This window comes from Sparus aurata, chromosome 13, assembly GCF_900880675.1.
Source record: "Sparus aurata chromosome 13, fSpaAur1.1, whole genome shotgun sequence".
NCBI classification, from domain to species: domain Eukaryota; kingdom Metazoa; phylum Chordata; class Actinopteri; order Spariformes; family Sparidae; genus Sparus; species Sparus aurata.
This window is the reverse complement of record NC_044199.1, coordinates 6,954,581-6,978,321: the sequence shown is the minus strand read 5'-3', so window position 1 is coordinate 6,978,321 and position 23,741 is coordinate 6,954,581. Positions and strand designations below refer to the sequence as shown.

Below are 23,741 nucleotides of genomic sequence, written 5' to 3'. Positions count from 1 at the left end.
TAATCAGAAAATGTCTCTCCGGAGGAATGGACTTTGTTCTTACTGCCGAAATTAATGAGGCTTCCAGTGATGTTGTTATCTGTCCCGAGGATCATCGATCTATCAGAATAACTGACAAATTAAATTACGGCAAATTCTTGCAAAGTTCTGCGAAAACCACCCCCAACCCCCAAAAATGGAGATTTTATAAAGTTTTTTTAAGAACACACTTCAAGCGAAGTTTGGTAATCTTTATTAAATTTGCAGACACATATTAGAGATCATAACTGTAAATTCTTCTCCATCCTCGCGTAGAAAACAAGCAGTTACTTATAAAGCAACTGAACTACGTGTTCGAAACAGGCACATAAAAGGCACAGCACGGAACAAGGAAGCGTTTTCACGTCGCTAATGTCGCCGTTGTTCTGCAGAGTATGACACAATGAGCTACAGGACTGCATTCAACATCACGGTGCCGTTTTCCTATTATCATGTTCTCTGTTCTTTTATGATACAGTTGTCTCGACTCGCATGTCTATCGGTAACAAACTCAAGTGAAGAAGTAATTCAAACTGTTCTCGGAAAAAAATTAATAGTAAAAATAAGTAACATTTGATATACATATACAAGTAGGTACAAGAACAAACTTTAAATATAACAGTTAATGTGGATTACAGTTAAAATTAGACATCTAACTCGTTAAGTCCAGTGAACAGTAGCCTTTGTTCTCTCACAGACGATCGAATTGTTGTAAATTCAAAAATATTTCTTTAGTTAAAAAAAAAAAAAATCATAAAAACCCCCTCGACTCGCCATGATTGGTTCAAGCAAACACAATAAGTTGTCAGGAAAAAAAAAAAGAGAAAACACTTTTTTTCTTTAACAAGCACACCATGTTCCACTCTGTGTGTAGTACCATTATCGACTCTCATTTAAACCTCGCTCTCTCATCATGTGCGTAGTACTGCGTGTATCACTCTGTGTATGTTTGTATGGAAGACCCAACAGTTAAAAAAACGTGCGGGTTTGGTTCTGGGTTGCAATGTGAGGCAACAGTAAGCAGTAAAGTGCGTCTGAAGCAGCATGTGTGTGCTGTGTGAGCGCGAACAGAAGGGACAGCTGTGGGTTTTGTTGAGAGGCGAGCTGCCCATTGCTCACTGCAGGGTAACTGTGAAACAGTCGGGGTCTAAAAGGGACCTTGTCCCCGCTCCCTGCTGGGCTCTCCTGTCCAAATCTGTTATAGTGTTCCCCCGTCTTTGTTCAGTAACTAAGTGCTCCCTACTTGGGTAGTTTAAAACCCCCTTTTCTTGTTGATGCCCCCAGCAACGCATTGTCATTGTCGCGTTGGTCATCAAAACACTTGCCGACCTTAACAAGCATATGTCACAAACCAAGGTGCATTTTCAAAAACGACAACATTAAAACTCGAATGTCGTTCACACTCAAGTTCAACCGGAGGCCGCTGATTATCATGGAATTAAACATCCACTTCTGTGTAAACTCCAGACATGTTATATTTTAGTCACTAGATATTTCTTTTTTAAGTCATTTCTCAATTGCACTTGAATACAAAATACATGGATTTTTCTACACACGAGCACACATGTAAGACAATTTACAATTTGTTAGAATCGATGTCAGTCATCTAAACTCATAGTGAGAATCATAGCCAACGATTCATCAGTAACCTGGCAGCTGCCGCGGGCCCTCGCGTTGGCTCCTCTAGCCTCAGATTCCAGCCAGGAGCAGGTGGGGCTAAGCCAGGCTCCTTTTGGCTGTGGTTTGCAGCCTGGGCTGTGCGCCTTCAGCCAGGCGGGGAGGGAGAGGCCGCGCTCCCGACTAGGAGGAGGCTGACGTCTCCATAGTGGACAGGATACGCACCACCTCGGTCCTCTGCGTGGCGGAGATGTGCTGGGTCATGTGCACGATGGAATCCATGGCAACCTCTGGATTGGCTTGGACGAGGCTGGGAATGAAGTGGGGAGAAAAAAAAAAAAAAACGGGAACGCCGTGAGCCAGATTTCTCTCTTATGTTTGTTGTTGTGGGTAATGACGGGTGACAATTTGTTGAACTCGCATTGTTTAAATTTGTCACCTGCGTATCTGCTTTAGGATGTGATCTCGGCGGATGTACTTGATGTTCTCGTCGATGACGGACCTCGCGCCCTCTTCTTCGGCGAGTTGCCTCTCCAACCATGCCACCACCTCTTCATTGTTATCCCACAGATAGGCCTGCATAATGAGAGGGTGGGGGTGAGAAGATGAAACATACAATATTTATGGGTAAATAAAGCTTAGGAAACACATTTTCTTATGGTGGAATGGTGTGAAATAAATGTAACTGGGAAATTAAAAAAAATTCAAAAACTTAACATCTGAAGGGATAACATAAATAAAATATCATGAATCATAAAATAAATATCAACAAGAAAAAAAAAAAGAAATGGACCGACAGAATGTGGGTCGGATGTCTTGTTGACTGGACCCGACAGGAAAATTAGTATTCATGAGTGCTGGCATCTCTGATCTTAAACAAAGCCAGGCTGGAGGGCTTAGCAAAGATTTGGGGGCCGAGGGGTTTAATGGGCTCTTGCCTTTTTTATGAACAGTCCTGCTTGAGGTCCGCAAGAACATTTAATGCCCTTATTAATCATTTTTAATCTGTTTGCTTTTAATTAAGAAACAGCGTGTTGCTCTCCTATCTGCACGTGCCAGGGCTGTGATTAATTGTGGCTTAAGACAGCCAGTCCTGATTGGGATAATATATGAGCTAACAAGAAGGCCACTTCTTAGGAGATCTCAAACGACGGGCAGGCTCATGTCACCCCCGCGGGCCGGTCCTCAGAGCCGGAGACTGGGCCGGAAGGAGCAGCGTTTATGTATCTCTGAGGAATGTTTATTTTCATTAACTACCGGTTTATCTGTCCATCTGTATTAAATCATGATGATTTAGGAGGAACGCTTACCGCTTCTTTATCTGGTGCACCTTGTGGGGAAGGAATAGGAGTTTCAGGATAAAAAAAAAAGACAGAACCTCTGTAATCATTCCCGGGGGGCCAAGAAGGTGTTTACTTGGATGTCGACACTAAAAAGAACTAAACCTGAGAATCCCCTCCCCCGCTCCCCCAGATAATTTAGTACTGATGCAATCTGTCAAAGACGCGTAATCATTCATTCCAAAAGACTGGCTATGATGACTGTATGAGTAGATAGTGAAATCTGAAAATTAATCAGCAAAAAATGACAAGTTTGAGAACATTATCACGGTATACCGTTGTAGCGTGAAACAGATTTTTAAGGCAGAGGGTAAAAAAAAAAAGCTTCTTTCCAGATATTTGTGTTGCTGTGAACCTGTCTAGGAAATTATTAAAAAAAGGCTAATACCACGCATACGGTGGTGTTCTGTATTCTTCTTTTGCCCACATTAGGCTCTTTGATTTAATAGCGCAAGATGTTTGGAGCAATTACTGTGTATGATCATGTTTCCCCCTTAAAAATGACTAAGAACCACAAACTGAACAGTTGAATGAAAGTTGTACTGAGAATCACTACCTGACAATAACTGAGGTAAAGCAGTCAATGACATTATATTTAGATTTTTTAAGTACATGTTTAAAATCTGTGCAAGCTAATTAAAATGTATCATCATCAACAGAATCATCATCCAGGTATGGTGCTTTAAATAGATAAGTGAGATTACAGTTCAGAGTCATTAAAGTCCCTCATTTTAAACATCCACTTATCAAACGGAGCTTATGAGATTGTAATTATGGATTTCTGCATTTTTTGACTAGAGAACAAAGCCTCGTCATTAGGAGGGTTTTTACCTTGACGGCCCCCTCGGCCTCCACGAACCAGCGGCGCAGCATTGCCTGGACCTGACCGTCCGTCAGCTCGCTGTTGGCCGCCTGGATCTTCCTCTTCACCGTCTCCTCCAGCAGCAGACGCCGCAGACGCCAGTAAAAGAACTGACGGGACGTTTGCCATTCAAGGATGTCCTGGGAAAGGCAAAAGACGAAAGGAAAAATAAGGTTTTATATTGTAAATGTCACCATGTGAGGGATTGCATTTCAATTTATGAATTGCCTCAAGCCATACATGGTTCACACTAGAACTCATTAAGGAAATAAAAAACAGGTCTGTGCAGTAAATTTGGCTTTGGATTTTACAAACAGCTGTTTATTATACTGTATTTGTCTCAAAAGCTTATTATATGTTCATAAAATGACTTCCAGGATGTCAAACTGTCATTACCACATTCATTTTTCAACTGGATTTTTCATAAACCTGACTTAGACCTGGTAATCTTTTTATTTTGTTGTGGATTAAAAAAAAAAAGAATAAAACTCTAATGCTAATAAAGCAGATAAATGTGTGTTACATGATAGAACTGTGTTATTCTGAAGATCTGAGGATGTCATTTCATGATGGTCCATCACAGATTTCTCTATTGATGTATACAGGACAAACATGCAGTCTAGTACAGTTAGTAAGTGACACTGTTAGGGCAGGGCAGTGATCAGATTTTAAGTTAAAATTTCTCATTTTGCTTTTTAAAGTGGCGCACATCCCTTCCTAAAAGCCAAATCTCGCTCTCAGTCAGGCGGGTAATGTTTAGTTCAGCTCACTGCTGTCGAGCGAGCTGGCGTTTGCACAAAACTACTTTATCCATGCTGCTAAGGTATGGTACCAGTGCTTAGAGGGGCCAAAAAGGACAAGAGAGAGTGAGAGAGTCGCATTTCAGCATTACTTTCTCACATTTATATACCAAATACAAAGGGCATAATACAGACACTTTTGTTCAGGGTAATTATATTTCAAATTCAAGGAAAGATTTCAATTTTAAACAATGGTGATCTCAATGTTGACCAAAAAAATAATCGTGATGATGATTTTTGCCACAATCAAGCAGCTCTACTGTGTGTACAAAACACCCTGCCCGCCATCCATCTGCCAACGACCCCTCTGGCCATGTGAGTGAGTGTGTGTATCCTTGTGCCTGAAAGATGGGACTGGGAAGGTGCAGAGGATGAGATGGGGCCTGCCCGAGGCTGCTCTGCGCTTTCTAAGGTGATTGACCAGGGTCATCAGAAGATAATTATGAGGACGAGTCTCACAGCCCGGTGAGACCAAACATTATTCACCAGGCAGGTGCGGCAGCAGCTAGACCGATAGTCCCCTTTGGGCTTTTTCGAGGTTATTCACATACCGCGCGCTCAAACTGCAGCAGGAAAGCATTTTAAAAAGTGCTCACCGTTATAACGCCCTTCTCTTGCATGCGACCTGGGGTGTCGTGGAGGTCAGCGAACTGCACGGCCACCTGGTGGTAGATCGGCAGGAGGAACTCCTCACGCTCCTTTAGTTTGGTTTCCAGCTCTTTGCGATCAGGGGGGCTCAGCTCTGGGGTTCCTGTTGGATTTTCAAAACAAAATCATAAAAAAAACAAGCTGTAAAATAATTTGCTGAAAACTGAGGAAGAAATCGGCATCAACACTATCAGGAAAAGGAAAATACTGGTTATCAAAGTTAATGCGTGAGAGCTACAAAGTTGGCTGTCACTTATTGTCCAATTACCATCACATCAGGTTCTACATGAGCATGTAGCTGTGAGTTAACGCCCGCTAACAGCATTTTTGTTTCACAGCTCCCCCAAACCCCTGGCTGCTGTTACCAAAGAATGATTTCTGTCAATTCCAATCTGTAAACTCTGAGACCCTCCCCAGTAACCCCCCCTCCTTTGCACCAGTTCGCCCAGCACACACACAGCATTGGACCAGAGTTGCTCTGAGCCTGAAGGAAAATCAATAGGCTGCACGGGGAAGACAGGAGAGCCTGTGATTGATCTGAGCAGGCTGTGATTGACACGTCTCCCCGGGGAGAGCGCTGAAGATGATACAATCAACACCAAATAAAGAACGACAGTGAAAGTGCACATGCTCCCACCTGATCTATCGCTGCTTACGAAAATGAGGACAAGGCCGAAGGGGACGAAGACAGCCGTAAAGAGCTATGATTAGAATCGAAATGGAGGACTCACCCAATCTTTCAGCCAGGCTTGTGTAGACTGGATCTACTCTTCTCATGGTTTTCACCAGGTCCTTCCTCCTAAACTTGATCTCCACGGTTCCCTCAGGCTCCAACACTCCACCTCTGGAGAACGTTTAAAGTGAACAATTACGTTCTTATCGATGACGATGATGCTTGATCAGTCCTTTTTTTTTCGTCCAACTCACCGGCTGTCTTTATCAGCGTACATCTCCATGTGACGAGGGTTGATGGTGGGATCTATGACCACCCAGGATCCTCCTCTTAACTCAGCCTGCGGGGGGATGTAAACCAACACCGGCTGCCTGTACTCCCTCAGCCCGTCCACGATGTAGGCCCCAAACTTCAGCACCTGGTCGTACATATCTAAGAAGCAGAATTTCATATGACATACTGAACGTCTTCAAAACACAGATTGACCGATGAGCAGGGACGGAGACGTACCTTTCATTCCTCCAGAAAAGCCTCTCCAGTTGGCAAACACGATGAGAGGAAGGCCCTCTCTGTTCAGGTCCTTGATAGCCTGAGCTGTTTTGAATGCAGAATCTGGGAACCACACCTGTCCCGCCTGCTGGATGATCTAAATATACGATTTGAAAAAAATCAGCATCGGTGGCTGGATATCTGGAAATGCCCAAGGCGGTCGAAGTAAATATATCGAGCGAACCCCTTACCTTCGCCTCCGAGTCCAAATTGGCTGGATCGGCCGGGATTGACAGCTCCACCGACCTGGTTTCCACGGCAACAACCCCAGTAGGTATACCCCCCAGTCTGCGGAGAGAGGCCATTCAGCAATGACATCTACAAAATGACTGTGACTACATACACGGCGCGAAGAAATTCATTATTGGCAGTGTGTCGTCTGGACTTACCTGGCTCTGCCTACCACCACACTCTGTGCCCAAGGCTGCATGATCTCCATGAAGGAGCCATGGTCGAAGAAGCCACTCTGCCAGGAACCCTTTGGAGCTGTATATACAGAGAGGAAGCGTGACTGGTGTGACAGAGAGTGCAACAAAAAAAAAGACAGGGTAACAGAAGAGAAAATTGGGTTCATTCTTTCCACGGTGCTTCAAAATCCCTGGTTTTATTCCTCTTGCAGTCCGAGGTTGTGTATTTTTTCCCCCCAGAATCTGTAATCTTGGCAGCAACCATGATGGATGGCTTTATAAAGCGGCTGACTCAACTCTTTTTCTGCCTGTACACCCCGACAAACATGCCCAGCCTGTGAGGTTACCATTCAATTAAGCCTCGCCACTCATCACTACCAGAGACGTCGACTGGCTTCCAACACGGTCCCCCCCTCCAATCTCTTTGCTGTCCCAAGCTGTAATTACACTGATGTGGAACCTGCTCAGTCCTGACCCACAGTGTAAAACAGGCTGGATCCATTCTGGCGCTATCTCGATCTCGCCTTTAGCGGCATGACGTTAGGTTCCACAGCTTCTTTCTTAGTTTCTTAATAGACTCGCTCTAGCAATGAATCACTTGAACCTTTAACCAGGGGGATATCAGGCTGAGATGATAAATCTTTGTACTGTTTTTATTTTGAATAATACACTTTACAGTAGCTGATAAAGAATGTTGGATGAAAACAGTAAGGAGAGAAAACAAGCAAAAATGAGTGCATAAATCACGGTTGTCGTTATAATCAGGATGTTTTATAAAAGGTGAAAAATCTTGTAGCACAACTCAGTATGTTGTTGTAACCATCCCAATGTTGCATTTTTGAAGCAGAGCATGTCTAAAGGGCTGACTGGATGAATGTAGGGCTACTAATAGTGATTGATTTCATGAATCTACTAATCAGATGATTAACTTTTAACATTTGAAAATGGTTAAAAAAAACAAGGCAGTTACAGTTTCCCAGATTTCAAGTTGACATCTCAGAAATGTTTGTTATGTTCAGTCAACAATCAAAATGTAAAAATATTCAATAAAACGTGAAAAAAGTGGGAGATTCGAAGTAAGAAGCAAATTATTGGCATTTTTTCCTGAATAATGACGACGACTAGACACTCACTCTGGCTGGGACGTCCTGCTATCATCCAGCGAGGATCGTAGGGAGCCTTTGTAGGCACAAACTCCACCAGCCGATCTATCGGATCCTTGGCATTGAGGATAGGCACAGGACTAGCTTTGTTCTGAAAAAAAAAAAAGGACATGCCTTTTATTTTACAATGACAAAACCACACAGCTCTAAAGTGAATTCATCACACTTATAATAGGATGCGGCATCCTGTTCAAAACAACAGCTCAGTGTTACCATGGGCATGTAGGACAGCCACTGCAGGAGCGTGAAGACTCCCTCAAAGTCATCACAAACAGTAGAGTGGGTGACACCATTGTTGTGCATGATTTGGATCCCACCAAGCTGGTTGTTAGATGTGTAAACTTCTCTGCCCAGCACCTGTAGTAGGAAAAAAAAAGTGTGGATTTAACATAAAAGAAAAATAATAATAAATTAATGGTAATTATTTATCTTATGAATCCAAGACTGTTTGACATTTTAATCAGTTTTTCTGGGCATGTATCAGCAAAGTAAACAAGGGTTTTCGGGGTAAAAAACACAGGAAGTCGCTGTGTAAGCACTGCGCTTGAAAACCCGTGCAGCAGTTTTTCTGCCCAATTTAATTTACTTTGGATTTACCCTTTAATAGACTCCTCTCCCTGGCCTCCAATCGAGGCAACAGAGTTAATCCAGTGTTCATGTTGTGCAACCCTGCCCAACGACAGGGGGAACTGTCTCCGGCTTTCTGGTCTGGGGAGCTGTGGATCAATGAGATCGCACACCGACAGACCTGCTGGATTACAGCAGGGACCCTGTATTACATGGCCCCGGTGTCTCCTCAATACAGGTGACCAGCAGCCAGAAATGTCTCCACCACAGCGGTCACAGGTGGGTGGCAGCACCTGCCACTCTTCCTGGGGGGATTTCTAACAGACGGAGTGAATTAACACACGTCCCCTCTCATCCAAAATGAATTCGACCGGCTTGCATCCCTTTTTGTTGTCATGTGTATCCGTCAGAGGCTGTTGTGTAAGAGATGGAAGCCACCAAACTACAGTTGCCTTCAAAACTGCTCCCATGCCAACCGGAAGCCATTAAATGTCACTCTCAGCCCACCCTATTTTCATAAGCAGCCTAGAACAGGTGGCAGGGCCCTGACATGGCTCCATAAAAATCAGAGAGGAGCTCAATCCCTACCCTCAGCTCTCACCTTTTCAGCCATCATTTACTTTCTTTATTACCATTAATGGTTATGTATCTGGCTACAAATCTAGGGCACTCTCCTAAAGCTGTCAGGAAAGCCCGCGGCCCCAAGAAACATTGCAGTCACCTTGACATACACAAAACCCCTGTGCCTCCGGCCATCGCCGGCTTCATTAAGATTCCACAGCAGAGGGGAAAGGAGGGATATCGGAGGAGGAACAGAGGGAGATGGCTGGGAGGGAGAAAATGAGGGGCAAACTGGATGTAACAGCTCACTGGGGTATTTATGCTAGTAGTTACTATCCACTCCCCATGAAAATATGAGAGCTTTCCAGCAGCTAATGAAATGATGATCTCTGGGTGGCAGCCTCCTGCTCTCCATTAAGCTTCAGTTAATAGCCAGGAAACCACATGATAAACGAGCTGGAAAAAAACCCTATTTCTCGTCTGTGTCGCCACTGAAATCAGTGCGGTTTTAAAATAAACACCATCGATTGTAAACAAAGGAGATATTGCAATATATCACACCCACACCGTCAACACTTGTCAGTAACCATCTACTATCAGAGATAAACAGCGAGGCCATCTAAAACAATTGAGCTACCAGCAAATAGGTATGCCATCATTGTGCCATTTGCATGATTTGTCATGTTGCGATCTGTCATCTAATTTGAAATGGAGTCATCTTAATGCACTGACAAGGACAGACAATGGAAAGCAAGACAAGAGGAGGTAGTGAAGCGTATGGGCATTCTCTGTATCACACACACACACCCACACCCACACACACACACACACACACAAATCAACTGAAAGCAGAAAACAATCTGCCTCAGCAAAACTTTTCATTTTGATTAAAAACAAATGATATGGGTGTCCTGCACTGCAGCCTCCGGCATGTCACTCCATTTCTATGCAAATACAACTTCATGGTTCGCTTTCAATTATTCCACTATGAGTGGCAGGCAGGCCTGTGGCTGGGATCGGAGGGGGAATCCTAGTAGAACAGAGCGAAGCACAAGGAGGCCTGATTGCTGAGTTGGAACAGCACCAAAAATCATAGTACTCGTTTCTTTTCTTTGATATATAAAACACACTCCATTCTAACTTTAGTTTTATATTTCAGAATCTTCCTTTTGTACATTTTTTGGAAGAAAAACAGAAGAAAAAAAGGAAGAAAAAAAAAAGCAGTGGCATGGCTGTGCTCCAGCGTTCTATTTGCTCTTCCTCCGACAGTGAATTCCCCATTAAAATGCAGATGCATTAATCGTGTAAATTTAGAGATAATAACTCATCCAGCACAGTGCACACAGTCATCATGACTTCCATTGAAAAAAAAACATTACATTTTTTGGTGATGAGCTGACAAATTCATTACACTATCAAAACTTGGATCATTTTTCAATACCACGTGTTTAAAATGATATGATTTCCTAACAAAGCCATCTAAAAATCTGATTTTCAACCCAAGGTTAGACAGATTAACATTATTATAAATGTGTTGGTATGCGTTTGGTTACTTTTTCTGCACCAGCACTGTGTGCAGCTTCTTAAATTATAACATACTGCGTTTCCTTTTTGCCTTGGTACAGTAAAAAGGTATAGAGTATTTTTTTATTTTTTTTAAACCCATTTAAATCCTAGTTTAAAATTCTAGCACTGTGACAACCTTATTACATTGCAGAAATATTTTACCTTGTTGAGAGCTCCAGCTCCAGTAAGGATAATATGAGAGTTGTCCACTTGAATGGTTCTCTGTCCAAGCCTCACCAGATAGGCCCCAATCCCTATGGCTCTGCATGTGACCTATTAGACAAGACAATCATGTTGAGGCTTCAAATACGTGTGAAGTACGCACATGAATCCACTCTTTGTATACGGCAAATCCATTTTCTTGACAGATCACACAAGTGTGCAGCTCAAGGATAAGGAGGCTACGTGTACACATGTGTTTTTTTTGTCCACTTCAGTCTTACCAGGTTCATGGTGATGATCTCCTCATAAGCCAGAGAGGATTCTCCAGCAATCATTCCAGACCCTTTCAGATTCTCTACACCCAGCCCTTCATCTTTTCCGATGATGTCAGTGATCTTATACCTGTATGACAACACGTAGTCACTCAAAGCCATGCGTGACCCTCCAATAGCATTTCTTTCCATTGTCACCACTTGCAATTGCATGCACACACTTGACTGACACTACAGCATCTGACAGATCATTTTATTACATATTAGTGCTTGAGGAAATTTCACATACCTGGATTCTCCCTCATCCTCCACATGTTCACAATGCACAGAGTTCAAGGCGGAAACCTTCTTATAATCCTGAGGTGTGAGGTAGAGATACTTGAAACCCTGCAGAGGGGCACAGAAGTGACTGCTTAGTTATGGTAGACTGATACAGATGCAGAAGAGTTTCATCTTTTGAAAGGCAAGAAAGAAAAGAAAAGAAAAAGATGCAACAGAGGAATTTCAGAAATCAGATAGCATGAAAGAAAGAAATGTATTAAAAAACCAAAATGGTGAAGTGGAAGCCAACAAACACAACGTTATGTGACTGACCTTATAGGGGTCAGTGGGGTCTTGCCAGGCCACGTGGAACATGTGTCTGATCTCCTCTGCCAGCCCGATGCGGGCGCCACTGTTGGCTGCGATGTAGATTCGAGGGATGCCGCTCTCTCGCGCCATCTCCGAGGCTCGCATGAACAGCACGTCCTCCTGGGGCCCGAATGAGCCTATCTTGTGTGTGATGTCATTACTGATGACAATGATCTCACGTCCCGCTGGATATTCCGGTGTGCGCAGGGTCATCCGCCATGCCACCATACCAATCTGGATAAATGGAAAAGAGGGGCACTTTGACGCTGTAAATTCTGAATATCTATAAATATTTCTCCATATTCATTGTCAATAGTCTATTCTAATGATTTTGAGGGGGAATGTGTTTCACAAATACTGAGATCAAGTGTGTCATATTTTTTCTTTGCTATAAATAGAATCATTAGACATAAGTATCATCTCTCAATGCACTCAATAATCAAGTATTTAACAAGTCTTTAAGAACCAAGTAGAAGAAACACAGAGACACCTACAGTGTAAAAAAGAAATTGCACATTTTGAAAGAGGGTCCGAGAGATAAAGACAATCTCATGGCAAAATAAATAATTATTATTTCTAATGTTTCACACATGTCTGTTGTCATGTACCAAACTGACCTCGTTGCCACCTGGCAATCGGTTCATCTGCACCAGCTGACCTTGGGCGTCAAGAACCAGCTCAGTGAAGGTGAGCAGCTCAGAAGGGAGAGGGCTTTTGGGTAAGTGGGCATAGGCTAGGCTAGAGTGCCACTCCTTTTTCAGAGCCTGGGAACAGAAATCAAACAGTTATTCCATCAATTGAATTAATCCGGTCAGTATTTACAAGCACAACAGTATACACGTGGGTAATTAGTGTTTGTATTATACCTGTCTGAACATTTCTGGAAAGTCGTAAACGTAGGTGGTGCCCAGAGATTGCGCCTGGAAGCGCTTTGACTGCAGCAGGTCCTTGGTGACGTACGGGGTGTTGATGAGCATGCCGTGCAGCGGACCCTGCTTGTCGCCGTATGCTTGGAACATAATCTGAACAAAGAGGGACAGAAAGAGTCAATTTACAGATAGAATGACCTCTTCAACAACCTTTCCAGAATATCAAGAGTTTTGAGAGTGATGATGATGATGATGTGGATATGGATAATGAGCATCTGCCATAAGCCAAATAATACAGCATGAACCAGGACTTATGCTGCAAGAATCCTTGTTCTTTACATCTGGATCACACTCAAGCACAAGCCAGATGTTAAAGAATGATGTACATAAGAAGCGGTGACAGTATGGAGAGGACATTCAAGACATCTGACAGACAGGAACATTTACTGGTGACCGATTATGGACGCAGGGTTGTGTTTTATGAAGGCAATTCCATTTAAAGATTTTTTAGGGTGAATTGAGCCTGTAACACCCTTAAAAGCTCAAAAGCACGTCTGCCAAAAGCATTCAACTCCACACCAACACCCACATTACCTTCCCGTGTTCAATATTATGGACAAAAGCAGCCACCAAACAAAAATGAAAAAGTGACATAGAGAAAGAAAACGCCATGTAAAATGTGTACCCGGACAATGGGCATTTGTTCTTCATATCTCCATAAATATTTTACCAAAGCCCATCACAGCTATTCAACATCCATTACTACAATGGATGGATGTGATGATGAACAGATGGAGGGATGGCTGGATTGAATAACTTACCTGATCAGCTGACTGGAGAGAGGATATTACTGAAACAATTGTCCACCAGGCGAAGGGCGTGACACCATACTGGATCTCTACTCCAACTCAATTCATCTTAAAGCCAATTTTTATATGCCACTATATAAAATGACAACCTTCCTCTGAATTTGATCAGAACGGCTTATAAATTGTATTAAGGGAGCTGAGGTCTCCAGGATGGAGCTGAAGCCCTTTCCCAGGACAATCATCAGATGAGATGGAAGATGTATGAGTGCCCCACCTGTCGGTCTTTGGGCCCCACCTGTCCCGTTCGGGAATCAGTGACCTCCTTGTACAGGCTGATGTCCAGGTAGTAGCCTGATTCGTTGGTGAGGAAGAGGCGGATGGGGATTTGCTTTCCTGTCGGAGTCAGGCGGATGTTGATTTTCAGTTCGGCCTGCAGGACACGCAGCTTCCACAGACGGCTACCGTAACGCATCACCATGGAGCGAACAGACTCCTCAATCTGAAGTTTGTAGAGAAGGATTAGAAAGAAGCAAATGCATTTATAACAATGCGAGCAGCATTTCTGACATGATATTAGAGGAATAAGTGTGTGATGCCTTTACAAACCTTCGATGGGTCCATGATGACTGTGGGGACAAAATTGAGGAAGATGTGGTTACAGTCGGTCCGTACAGTGGTGTTGTTGAAAGCCACCTCCAGCTCATCCATGGCTTCAAGCAGCAGACGCTCAGCTTCATTGTGAAGGTATTCAAAAGAGGCCTCCTGGTGAAAACACAGGAAAAAAAAAGTCAAATCATATATCATCATCATCATCATCATCATCATCATCTGTTTTATTCATTTATTTATTATTTGAGTGATTCCTAAAACCTCGGAATTCAACTTAAAAAGAGAGTGCAAAGATTCCTTTTTTCAATTGCTGTCTTACCTTTGTGACCAGATCTGAGTGGCGGATAATGGCTCGCACAAAGAAACGGTAATCCGTAACCTCGGTGCCCACTTCCACACGGGCTGCACCCAGGTACAGGTGCATCTTGTGGTTGGCACATGGGATGGCAGTTAGGGCAAAGTTGCGCATGCGGTTGAGCTCCAACTGGAAAGCAAGTGCCGGCTCCAAGTGGCGATAGATCCTGTCCTCCTCAAACTATTGAGTGGAAGGCACGACACAGTCACAAACACAACAAACAAAATCATAAAACTACAGGAACTTTTTCCGTTAAGGCTTTACTGCCATCATCTCCTCCATTAACACAACAAGTTCAAATTGGCAATTTCAGGAGCACCGAGTTGATGTAAGAGTGGAAAGATGCCTGTGAGCAACACACTGAATTAAGTCCTTGAAATCATGGGCAATCTCAATCTCAGAAAGCTGCTAATGGCTGTCATTTCTCTCAAATGGGTGACATAATTAAAGAGTTCATTACTTTAATGAGTTTGGGTAGTGTTATTGTAGTGAAACTACCAGGGGTAACAGAGAGGAAGAGCCTATCGAGTGAAATTAGCCCTGCCAAGGGGATGTGAAGTTGTTTCTTACGACCACAACAACATGCTTTTGAATGGTCTCTCATCAAAAGCAAAGTCCATCATTTTTTATTTTTCTAAAATGTATGGGTTGCATGTAACCCTTTATCTTTCCAATAGAAATAGACATTTTTTTTTAATAAGCAAAGACCAATTTAGTCAATCATTTTTTTTTTAAAGTGATTTGTAATGTGTAGACACCCACCTTGTCTCTGGCGCGGAATGTGAAAAACTTGGGGAATTCTCTCTGTGTGGAAGAAAAAGGGGAGAAAGAGATAGAAAGAATAAAAAGCTATCATCAATGTTTTCATAAAAAAATAAAAGATGATCTAAGTATAGCAGTGTTAAAGGTGCAATTTGTAAGAACTGACCATTGTTATTCTGTTATGCAATTAATCCTCAAAACAGACAGGGGGCAGTATATCACAAGAATAACGGCTAATTGCTGCTCGCTGTAGCTGTCGTTAAGTAGTTAGCACAGTTAGCGGTGCAGCTAGAGGTCCCTGCAATGACCTTGGGCCATGGGGGGGGGGCAATAGGCTAGCTGGTTAGCATGCCAACTTCTTTACACACCCTCTTAACATAATGTTTCTTGACAATCATGTTTATCATTTCCGTTGATTTTTTTTTATGTTTTACAACCAAAATTCTCACATATGGCACCAGTAAGAAAACCAAATCAGTGTAAACCTAATCATAGCAGGTGATGACAAGCTATTCTGGGCTTTGCTTAGACTGCTAAACCCCATAAGTATGGCCTGTAACGCAGCGATGATCAAGACCTTATTCTACATGCAGTGGTCTGCATACTGCTGTAATTTAGCTATCAGGAAATCACTGTGTATTCACTCAAACAGCAAGCTCACATAATAATGGTAATGAGCTGTATATATATAGCACCACTCACTATGCTAATGAATAAAACATAGCCTTTTTCAGGGACATTTGATCCTCTGAATAATGCCGGTAGCCCTGTTTGACGTTATCAGACAAAGTGTCCCACTTGCCAAAACAATGCCAGACCGATTTGAGATGCTCTCATCAGCTCACAGCATCCGCAATAACAAGATAACTGCCCCGGTGCACACGCAGGAAACCTCCACAGCCATGATTTGACATTACACATAACCTCCAGAATGCACTGAACCGAGGAAAGAAAAGCATTTTAGGGTGAGCAAGCAGGATGGTGCAGACTACTAAAAAACATCACGGGCCACGTAATAACCGTGACACCGGTTAGCATGATTAGCTCTCATCAGAGACTGTGGTGCCATCAAAAGAAAAATCAATGCCTATTGTGAAAATGACAGCGGAGGCGAAAGAAAGGGGTTTTTCTTGAAATCTAATCCTGCTCTAAATCCCTGTCATTACCACCATCATCTGAATGCAAGTGGCTGTTCTGTTGACGACGGGTCAACCCTGGAAAGATAAATGCTGCCCTGTGTGTCACAGCGCAATATAAAATATACCAGAAGACAGCAATGATTGGGGGTTCAATTCCTAGTCTTGGGGCTTTTATTGACTGCAGCTCCAAAAACAAACATAATAAATCAGAATGGTGTGTAAGCTTTCTTTAATTTACACTCCAGTTGCAGGACCCCATGGCTTGTATGAAAAAGATTGGAAAGTGACGGCTTGATATATAAACAATAAAAAAAAGAAAATGTGGTAATATTTCTAGGTGCTGTATCGTATACAAGCTAGACTTGTTTCAGTTCCTCGAAGACGTTTCACCTTTCATCCGAGAGGCTTCTTCAGTTCTAACTAACTAGAGAGGAGTTGGCAGGCTTTTGCCCACACAGACTTTAAAAGCCTGCCAACTCTTCTCCAGTTAGTTAGAACTGAAGAAGCCCCTCGGATGAGAGATGAAACGTCTTCCAGTTGCCTACGATACAGCACTTAGATTTACCACGAACTGGATGACTGAGAACCTTCATCAACATGTGGTATTTTTACTACACTGTCACACTTCATTGATCTACCTCCTGGGAACTGTCTCCTGTAAAATTTGTTTACAGGTCTTCAGGAGTACTACTGAATATGTGAAACAAGCAATATAAAGCTTTTTTCTGGCTCCAGAGGAAGCTGCAATTAATCTTATCTGAAGGTGCATCCAGTGGTGACACTCAGTGGCTAAGATGCATTGTGGGGAATGTAGGTGCTGAACTCGGATGCAGGTTAGTTGGAAAGTGCTACTACAGTCTAGAGAAAAGAAGCTCCTGCACACTGCTTTTGCTCAGCCTTACAATTTAAGTCACGAGAATATGAAATTTCGACTCAACATTTTATCATTACACCTGCTGAACAAGACTTGTAAGCCAGGACATCTCTACAACGCTTCATTATAATTGTGTTATGTTACACATTTGATCTTTATCAAAAACGTTGATAAATAGCTTCTTCCCATTTGGATTTTGCACTTGGCTATATTGTGATTGTAAAAAAAATGCTTTGATTAATTGTGCAGCCCTAAAATAAAGCAAATCAAAGAGCCACCTGTTCTCATTTCCTTCCGTCTTCCTCTACTTACATGAAACCTTTGGTCCACCTCACAGTTGACTTGCTTCCTGAAATCCTGTCATCATTAATGCAGCAAAAGCAAGGCATGCAGAAAGAGATACAGAGACACACACGATGAGAAGCTCAAATTCAAATGCAAATTACTACAATAGTGTTCCATATAAACAAACTACCAGTAATAATGTATTAGTAACTACAAAAAGGTAAATTCAATTGTACAATTGACACATGCTGTTCAGAACTGCCCAATTGGGGACATGCAGGGTAGCAGATAGTGGAGACAGGTTGTTACAGTTGACTTAGTACAAAGTGACAAAAAGGCCCCTCACCTTCTGAGCCACAAGGAAAGTCAGCCTACGGATTCCGTGTTCAAACAGTAGAGATTTCTGGGACAGGAAAAAAAATAAAATAAAAATAAATAAATAAAAAGGTCAGGACACACTTAAGTCCCTCGTTGAAATCCAGATAAACAAAGATCTTGTTTTAGACCGCTCTCACATTAGACTGAGTGAACTCTCGGAAGTTGGCTGCAAGGCCGTCGTCTTCAATGTCGCTGTCGGTCTTTATGGCCACATTCAAAATATGGATCGGCTCGTCCTGAACACTCTAGATGACAAAGAAAATACACACACATTCCCGTTCTTAAGATCCGCGGCCATGCAGGTCAATGAGTGTTCTGTGACTTTTAGAAGTCTGTTCTCATCACCTTGTTGTCCTCTTCACCATACAGGACAGGATTACCTCCCTCTGGGAAGGTTGGACTCGGGGGAGGAGAGTCAGAGAAGCAGCTCAACACATCTGTTATGTTCCTGTAGAGGAGGGAATAAAAGAAACAACACGCACATTATTCACACCTGCAATATTGTCTCCTACTTACAGATGACAAATATCCAAGGGAAGAACTTTTTTTACTACAAGGACTGACCTGGTGAACTCCAGGAAGGAGCGGAAAGACACCATGGCTCCCATACGCTGACACGGTGGTGTAAAAGATGTGTCGAGCAGAACGTCACTGACGCTGGCTACGTGCACCATGCCGTAGTGGTTCAGGTTGGATGAGAATGACATCCTAGGGTACCGGCAAGGCATGGACAGTTTGTTTACAGTATATAGCACATTTTGTACACAGAGAGAACTCAAGATGCCTTACAGGAAGAGAAATAAAAGAGCGTAAAAATCATTTTTACATAAAAGAGAGAGCAATTATTACGGGAATCTCCCATAATCGCTAGAATGACTTTGTGACATTGTCCCACATCCACCTTTAGGAACCTCAGAACAGTTTTGATCCCTCAGTTTTAAAGCAATTTGAGATGCTGGGATATAATACAGTGTATGAAAACGCTTCATCATCATGTGTTAATTGTAGCAGACTCTTTACTATAAGAACTGAATGAGGTTCCAATTTTATAAACAGAACAAGCAAGACCAAAATGACACCATTACATGTGAGCAGAGTGAGTGGATATTTGCCAGACCACATGTTAGTCAAATTAAACCACAGAAAAGATTCCTTTTACAGGAACTATGAAACATAAAACCACCCGAAAGATGATTTAAATATCCGATGTTTGTTTATTTGAGTGTTAGTATTTTGATCGTAAGAAGATGTCCCAGAGGTTATACACCCACTGAAAGCACTCGAGAAGTTTTATGTGCCAAACCTCTCCACAGATTCCGAATCTGGGGCATTTTTCTTCTCAGCATTATCATCCTTAGATTTACTATCTTGTGCTTTAAGGTCCTGGGATTTAGTTTCCTGTAATTTAGTGTCCGGTGCTTTTAAAATGTCCAGCAATGGAGCAGACATTTTCCTGGCAGGACAGTCACAGGTTTCATTTTAGGAGATTTGCACTGGTGTACAACATTTCCCATCCCCCAAACATGTCACTTTAATATATTACATCACTTACATCCCATGTCAATCCAAACCTAATCCAAATACCAGAGCTCATACACACAACAGTTGGGAATACAAGACTTTTTCACAAGGAGACAAACACACGCAAACAGACTCAATAAATGTTTGACACAGAGGCTGAATGCCAAGGGGCCATGCTGCTGTCAGTAAGATTAAAAATCACTGTGTTTCTCAGACTAATCTCCAGTTGCTAAAATCGGTTTCATTTTTGGACATTTCACCAAACAATCTGCTGACTTCATTATAACATGGATAAACATGGATGCTTTGACCATGCAGCTAGCTATTCTAAAGTCACTAGCGGGTCTATGCAATAAAAAGAATGTTTACAATACCTGTTTAGAGTGGGGATGTTCCCTCTGCAATCAAACGACATTGATTACTAAGTGGTTAGTGGCAGGCACCAGGAGAGGAAGACAGTCAAGATGCAGCAATGTGTGTGTGTGTGTGTGTGTTTGAGTGTGTGTATACACGTGTGTTTCCTTTAATATGATGAATTTGTTTTGCATTGATGAATATGTAAATGAATGCAATGAGTGTAAACAAAAAAAGGTGGTAAATTGAAAATTTCTTTCGAGCCTAAAACACACATTTCACTTCCTGACTCTTCCCTTTTTAAACATGCATCATGAGATCCTAAGGCCTCCTTGTTCTGAGATGTACTCTGAACAAAGACAGAGGATCACTTCACATTCACATGCTGTGTTTAGTTCACAGTGATGAGCCAAAACATTACGGTTAATTCAGAAAAAAACGAGAGCAAACATGCGATAAAATGTGTGAATGATGGCATTCAAAGGATTTCTGCAACTAACTGCAAAAACAGGCAAAACCCAGCAAGGCAAAGAAACAACATGCAAACTCACTCAACTGTACACACATTCACATACAAACTGGTCACTATCACACAGGTAGGATGCAGAACACGAGTGCAACAGGAATGCCACATTACTTTGTCTACTTTGTCTCTATTTTTAATTTTTTTTTTTTTTAATTTCAAAATGCTGAGCATGTACACGACAAACCTTTGAGTTTGTCACTGGTTTCTCTCTATGGAAGAAAAGCGCCCCAATGTTGTTTGAGGACTTACAAGGACAGGCAACTTAAGTTCTTGAAGCTATGAGCTTTGCTGCTAATGACACATACGCGCTTCCAACAAATACAAAATACCTTCTTCTGCACATGGGGAGCATTTACATTGAGAACAAAGGTGACCAATGACACATAGCTGGGAAGGAGGGAGAGGAAAGGTGGCACCATGGAGGAAAAAGGAATGAAGTAAACTCCACTTTTTCACTGCTGCAATAATATAATCGTAATAATAAGATAATCATCTTTAAATAGTTATAATGTCTAGGCATTGGGTTGATGTGTGCTGTGTAACCACAGCACACCTCCATCTATGCAGCAAACATCTAGACAGTTGAATAATACAGTGGTCTATGAGGTAAAGGGAGATGCAAAAATAGAGTCACCAAATGATGCTCATAATTCTGTTGGAAAAGGCAGTGAAAGAAAGGACAAAAGTTGCAAGTTCTGCCACTAGATAAAGTGACCAAATACATGCTGGTGCTGCCAATTATCTTAACTGTTACGACAAAAAATAAAATAATACTCCTATCATACATTTGATTCCTGTCCACAGTGCCATTTAAGGGACCAGTGTGTAAGATTTAGTGGGTTCTAACGGTGAGGTTGCGGTTAACCTACTGAACACCCTACGTCTCACCTTCACCTACTAGGGCCATTAACAATCCAAAAAATGAGGAAAAAGGCCTCTCGTAGGCCTGTGTTTAGTTTGTCCATAGAAAATAGGGCTGCAACTAACAATGAATTTCATTGTCAAGTTAATTATTTAGTTAGTTGGTCTATAAAATATCAGAAAATAGTGAAAAATGTTGATCGATGTTTCTCAGAGCCAAAGATGACATCCTCTAATGTCTTGTTCTGTCCACAACCAAAGTTTTAATGTTGGAGGAGCAAAGAAACTAGAAAATATACACATTCAAGTGTCAAGTACTTGTGGCACGTCTGGTAGAGACACGGCAGTGCAACATGATGGACTGTGGAAGAAGACCCGCTCCCTCTGTAAATGGCTAATTTTAAAAAGGTAACTTAAACAGTCTTAGGTGATTATACGCTAATGAAAAGATCATTAGGAACATTATATTTAATTCCATTTCTGCCCATAAATCCTGCACACTGGACCTTCAAGGGGGGGGAGCAGCAGCAAAGATGATGCACAGCACGTGAGCGTTGCGGAAGATTTGTGCAGGAATTACCTGTTTGGGTGCGAGGTGGGAAGCATGAACTGGAACTCTACTACACATGTGTTGTCCCTCAGCTGTCGATGTTGAACGCTGTTCAGCTCATATGCGATGTAAGCTCTGCGGACGTACACCTAACATAGAAAACATTAACTTGATATGTGAATTCTGCATTTCAATGATGAAATTAAGTCGAGTTAAACTGATTTATTGACTGAGCTTATTGTTCCTCTCACCTCAAGGGCGGCCATCCTGACTACCTGATTGCTGTGGTAGAAGAAGTTGGGCAGAACATCGAAGATCGATGTTTCTGAAAGGATGAGTTTCTAGTGGGGAAACAAAGAGAACTGGTTATCTTGAACACTTCCTTTAGAAGCCATATTTGCTACTCCTTTATTGCCTACCTGCAGGTTCTCGATGCAGAATTGGTGTCCATACATATCAATGGCAGAGAGGAAGATGGACTCCACCTGGTTGTGTCGCAGCTCATAAGAGGGGAGGTGGGAAGCAATCAACACCTGAGTAAGGAGGATGAATGAATGAGTTAAAAAGAGTAGATGGTGACATCTGGTGGTGAAAGTCTCTCCATAGTACATGGATTTATACACATTTTTATGTCTAATCCCCAAGTCTGATGTCAATAAATAGGGCAAATCTGCATGTGAATAAGCGGGGATGAGACACTGTAATCTCATATATCTCATTGTAATAAAAGATCAGGACAGTATCTGGAAAATCCAACTCAAAGCAGCTTTAACCACAGACTTTGCTGGTCTTATCCATTCTACTAATAAATCATTTTTTCCTTGAGTGCTTTTTCCCCCAACCCCTTGACGTTATTTTGAAAGCTGGGCTTGGTTATTTGAATGTGTTATCGATAGAAACAGGAAATCACACTCCCAGCCCCTTTGATTGTGGTGGCCTGGGGAGGAGCAGACTGACAGCACAAAAAATAATTGCAGGCAAAAAAAAAACACCTATTAGACCTATGCTGTGTGTTAGTTTCAGTTTTAGTCAAGACTTTGGAGGGAATCATTTCAAATATGAGGATGTTTTGTTCTGTGTACAGTTGTCCTTGAACCTAGCCAAGCCTCAGAAGACTGGAGATCATATGTCAGAGACGCCTGCATTCTCCAGGAGAAAACTAGCAGGTGACAACAGGTCTGTCAAAAGCCTCCCGATTATATAAATCAGGTTTTACATGACAGCTAAGAAATTTGATTATTTGAGTATAAAAGACTGTAACGCAGTTTCTTAAGCACGTATGTAAACACACTGAATGTTGATTATAGTCTCTTTGCAATGGAACGTAGAACAAACTTGTCAAACAAAAAAACATAGTCCACATCTGACCTGCCGGGCACGCAGTGCCACCTTGGCATTGGTTGTCTTGCTGAGCTGGGTGAGTTCAGTCAAGATGGCCATCAGTTCATCTGTCAGTGTTGGATCACGACCACACAGCTGGTCCTAGACACAGGAGACAACATTACATAACATAAAAACAAATAACACATCTAAAACACTTAAGATAATTATAGAAAATAATTATCTTTTTGAATTATACACCACATTTTAAATCCTAAAGCCAATTTACCTAAAGCTGAGGCGCAACACATTACATTTTGATTTATAGCAATTACATAAATCATTAATTACATTACTGGCCTGATGAGAATGATATTACTAAATACTAAACTTTTTCTGACTGGATTGAAGTATGAATATGGATAAGATGAAGGTGTGAATATGGCAAACAAAAAGAAGTCTAATCAAGGCTGTCAAACAGACACTTACAATGAGCATAGTAACCAGCAGGTTCTTCTTAGTGACTTGAGCATGAGAGAAGATGTAGTTGAGCACATTAGCCATGTCTCCTTTGTTTTCCTCACGCAGTGTGAACACACACTTGTCATAGTGTCCTGTTAACAAACCAGCGCATAGGAGCCTTGTTAAATACTGCTCAGTGGAACTGCAGCGGCTGACATACTGAGGAGTTTAC

The 23,741-nt window shown here is 42.1% G+C and overlaps 1 protein-coding gene across 16 annotated transcripts in view; it reads right to left on the bottom strand.

The window, feature by feature from the left end:
* Window positions 1-215: 215 nt before the first annotated feature.
* Window positions 216-23,741, bottom strand: part of acaca (acetyl-CoA carboxylase alpha) — a 34,621-nt gene continuing 11,095 nt past the window's right edge. For 3 of the 16 annotated variants that reach the window (XM_030437661.1, XM_030437656.1, XM_030437657.1), the window contains exons 23-55: window positions 23,537-23,661; window positions 23,096-23,209; window positions 22,147-22,260; window positions 21,979-22,068; window positions 21,758-21,876; window positions 19,811-19,834; window positions 19,219-19,368; window positions 18,480-18,623; window positions 18,261-18,363; window positions 18,053-18,160; window positions 17,884-17,940; window positions 17,565-17,609; window positions 15,240-15,281; window positions 14,442-14,657; window positions 14,120-14,275; window positions 13,788-14,012; window positions 12,702-12,857; window positions 12,453-12,599; window positions 11,800-12,069; window positions 11,495-11,592; window positions 11,215-11,335; window positions 10,934-11,044; window positions 8,291-8,434; window positions 8,048-8,168; window positions 6,897-6,993; window positions 6,699-6,795; window positions 6,469-6,604; window positions 6,213-6,390; window positions 6,017-6,129; window positions 5,234-5,388; window positions 3,807-3,977; window positions 2,075-2,211; window positions 216-1,945 (exon numbers count right to left, since the gene is read on the bottom strand). In XM_030437661.1, coding sequence (XP_030293521.1) covers window positions 1,819-1,945; window positions 2,075-2,211; window positions 3,807-3,977; window positions 5,234-5,388; window positions 6,017-6,129; window positions 6,213-6,390; window positions 6,469-6,604; window positions 6,699-6,795; window positions 6,897-6,993; window positions 8,048-8,168; window positions 8,291-8,434; window positions 10,934-11,044; window positions 11,215-11,335; window positions 11,495-11,592; window positions 11,800-12,069; window positions 12,453-12,599; window positions 12,702-12,857; window positions 13,788-14,012; window positions 14,120-14,275; window positions 14,442-14,657; window positions 15,240-15,281; window positions 17,565-17,609; window positions 17,884-17,940; window positions 18,053-18,160; window positions 18,261-18,363; window positions 18,480-18,623; window positions 19,219-19,368; window positions 19,811-19,834; window positions 21,758-21,876; window positions 21,979-22,068; window positions 22,147-22,260; window positions 23,096-23,209; window positions 23,537-23,661 — 4,211 coding nt within the window. In that variant the 3' untranslated portion in view covers window positions 216-1,818. The remainder of the gene's footprint in view (window positions 1,946-2,074; window positions 2,212-3,806; window positions 3,978-5,233; window positions 5,389-6,016; window positions 6,130-6,212; window positions 6,391-6,468; window positions 6,605-6,698; window positions 6,796-6,896; window positions 6,994-8,047; window positions 8,169-8,290; window positions 8,435-10,933; window positions 11,045-11,214; window positions 11,336-11,494; window positions 11,593-11,799; window positions 12,070-12,452; window positions 12,600-12,701; window positions 12,858-13,787; window positions 14,013-14,119; window positions 14,276-14,441; window positions 14,658-15,239; window positions 15,282-17,564; window positions 17,610-17,883; window positions 17,941-18,052; window positions 18,161-18,260; window positions 18,364-18,479; window positions 18,624-19,218; window positions 19,369-19,810; window positions 19,835-21,757; window positions 21,877-21,978; window positions 22,069-22,146; window positions 22,261-23,095; window positions 23,210-23,536; window positions 23,662-23,741) is intronic. The other 13 variants (XM_030437662.1, XM_030437663.1, XM_030437664.1 and 10 more) reach the window with 9 other exon arrangements.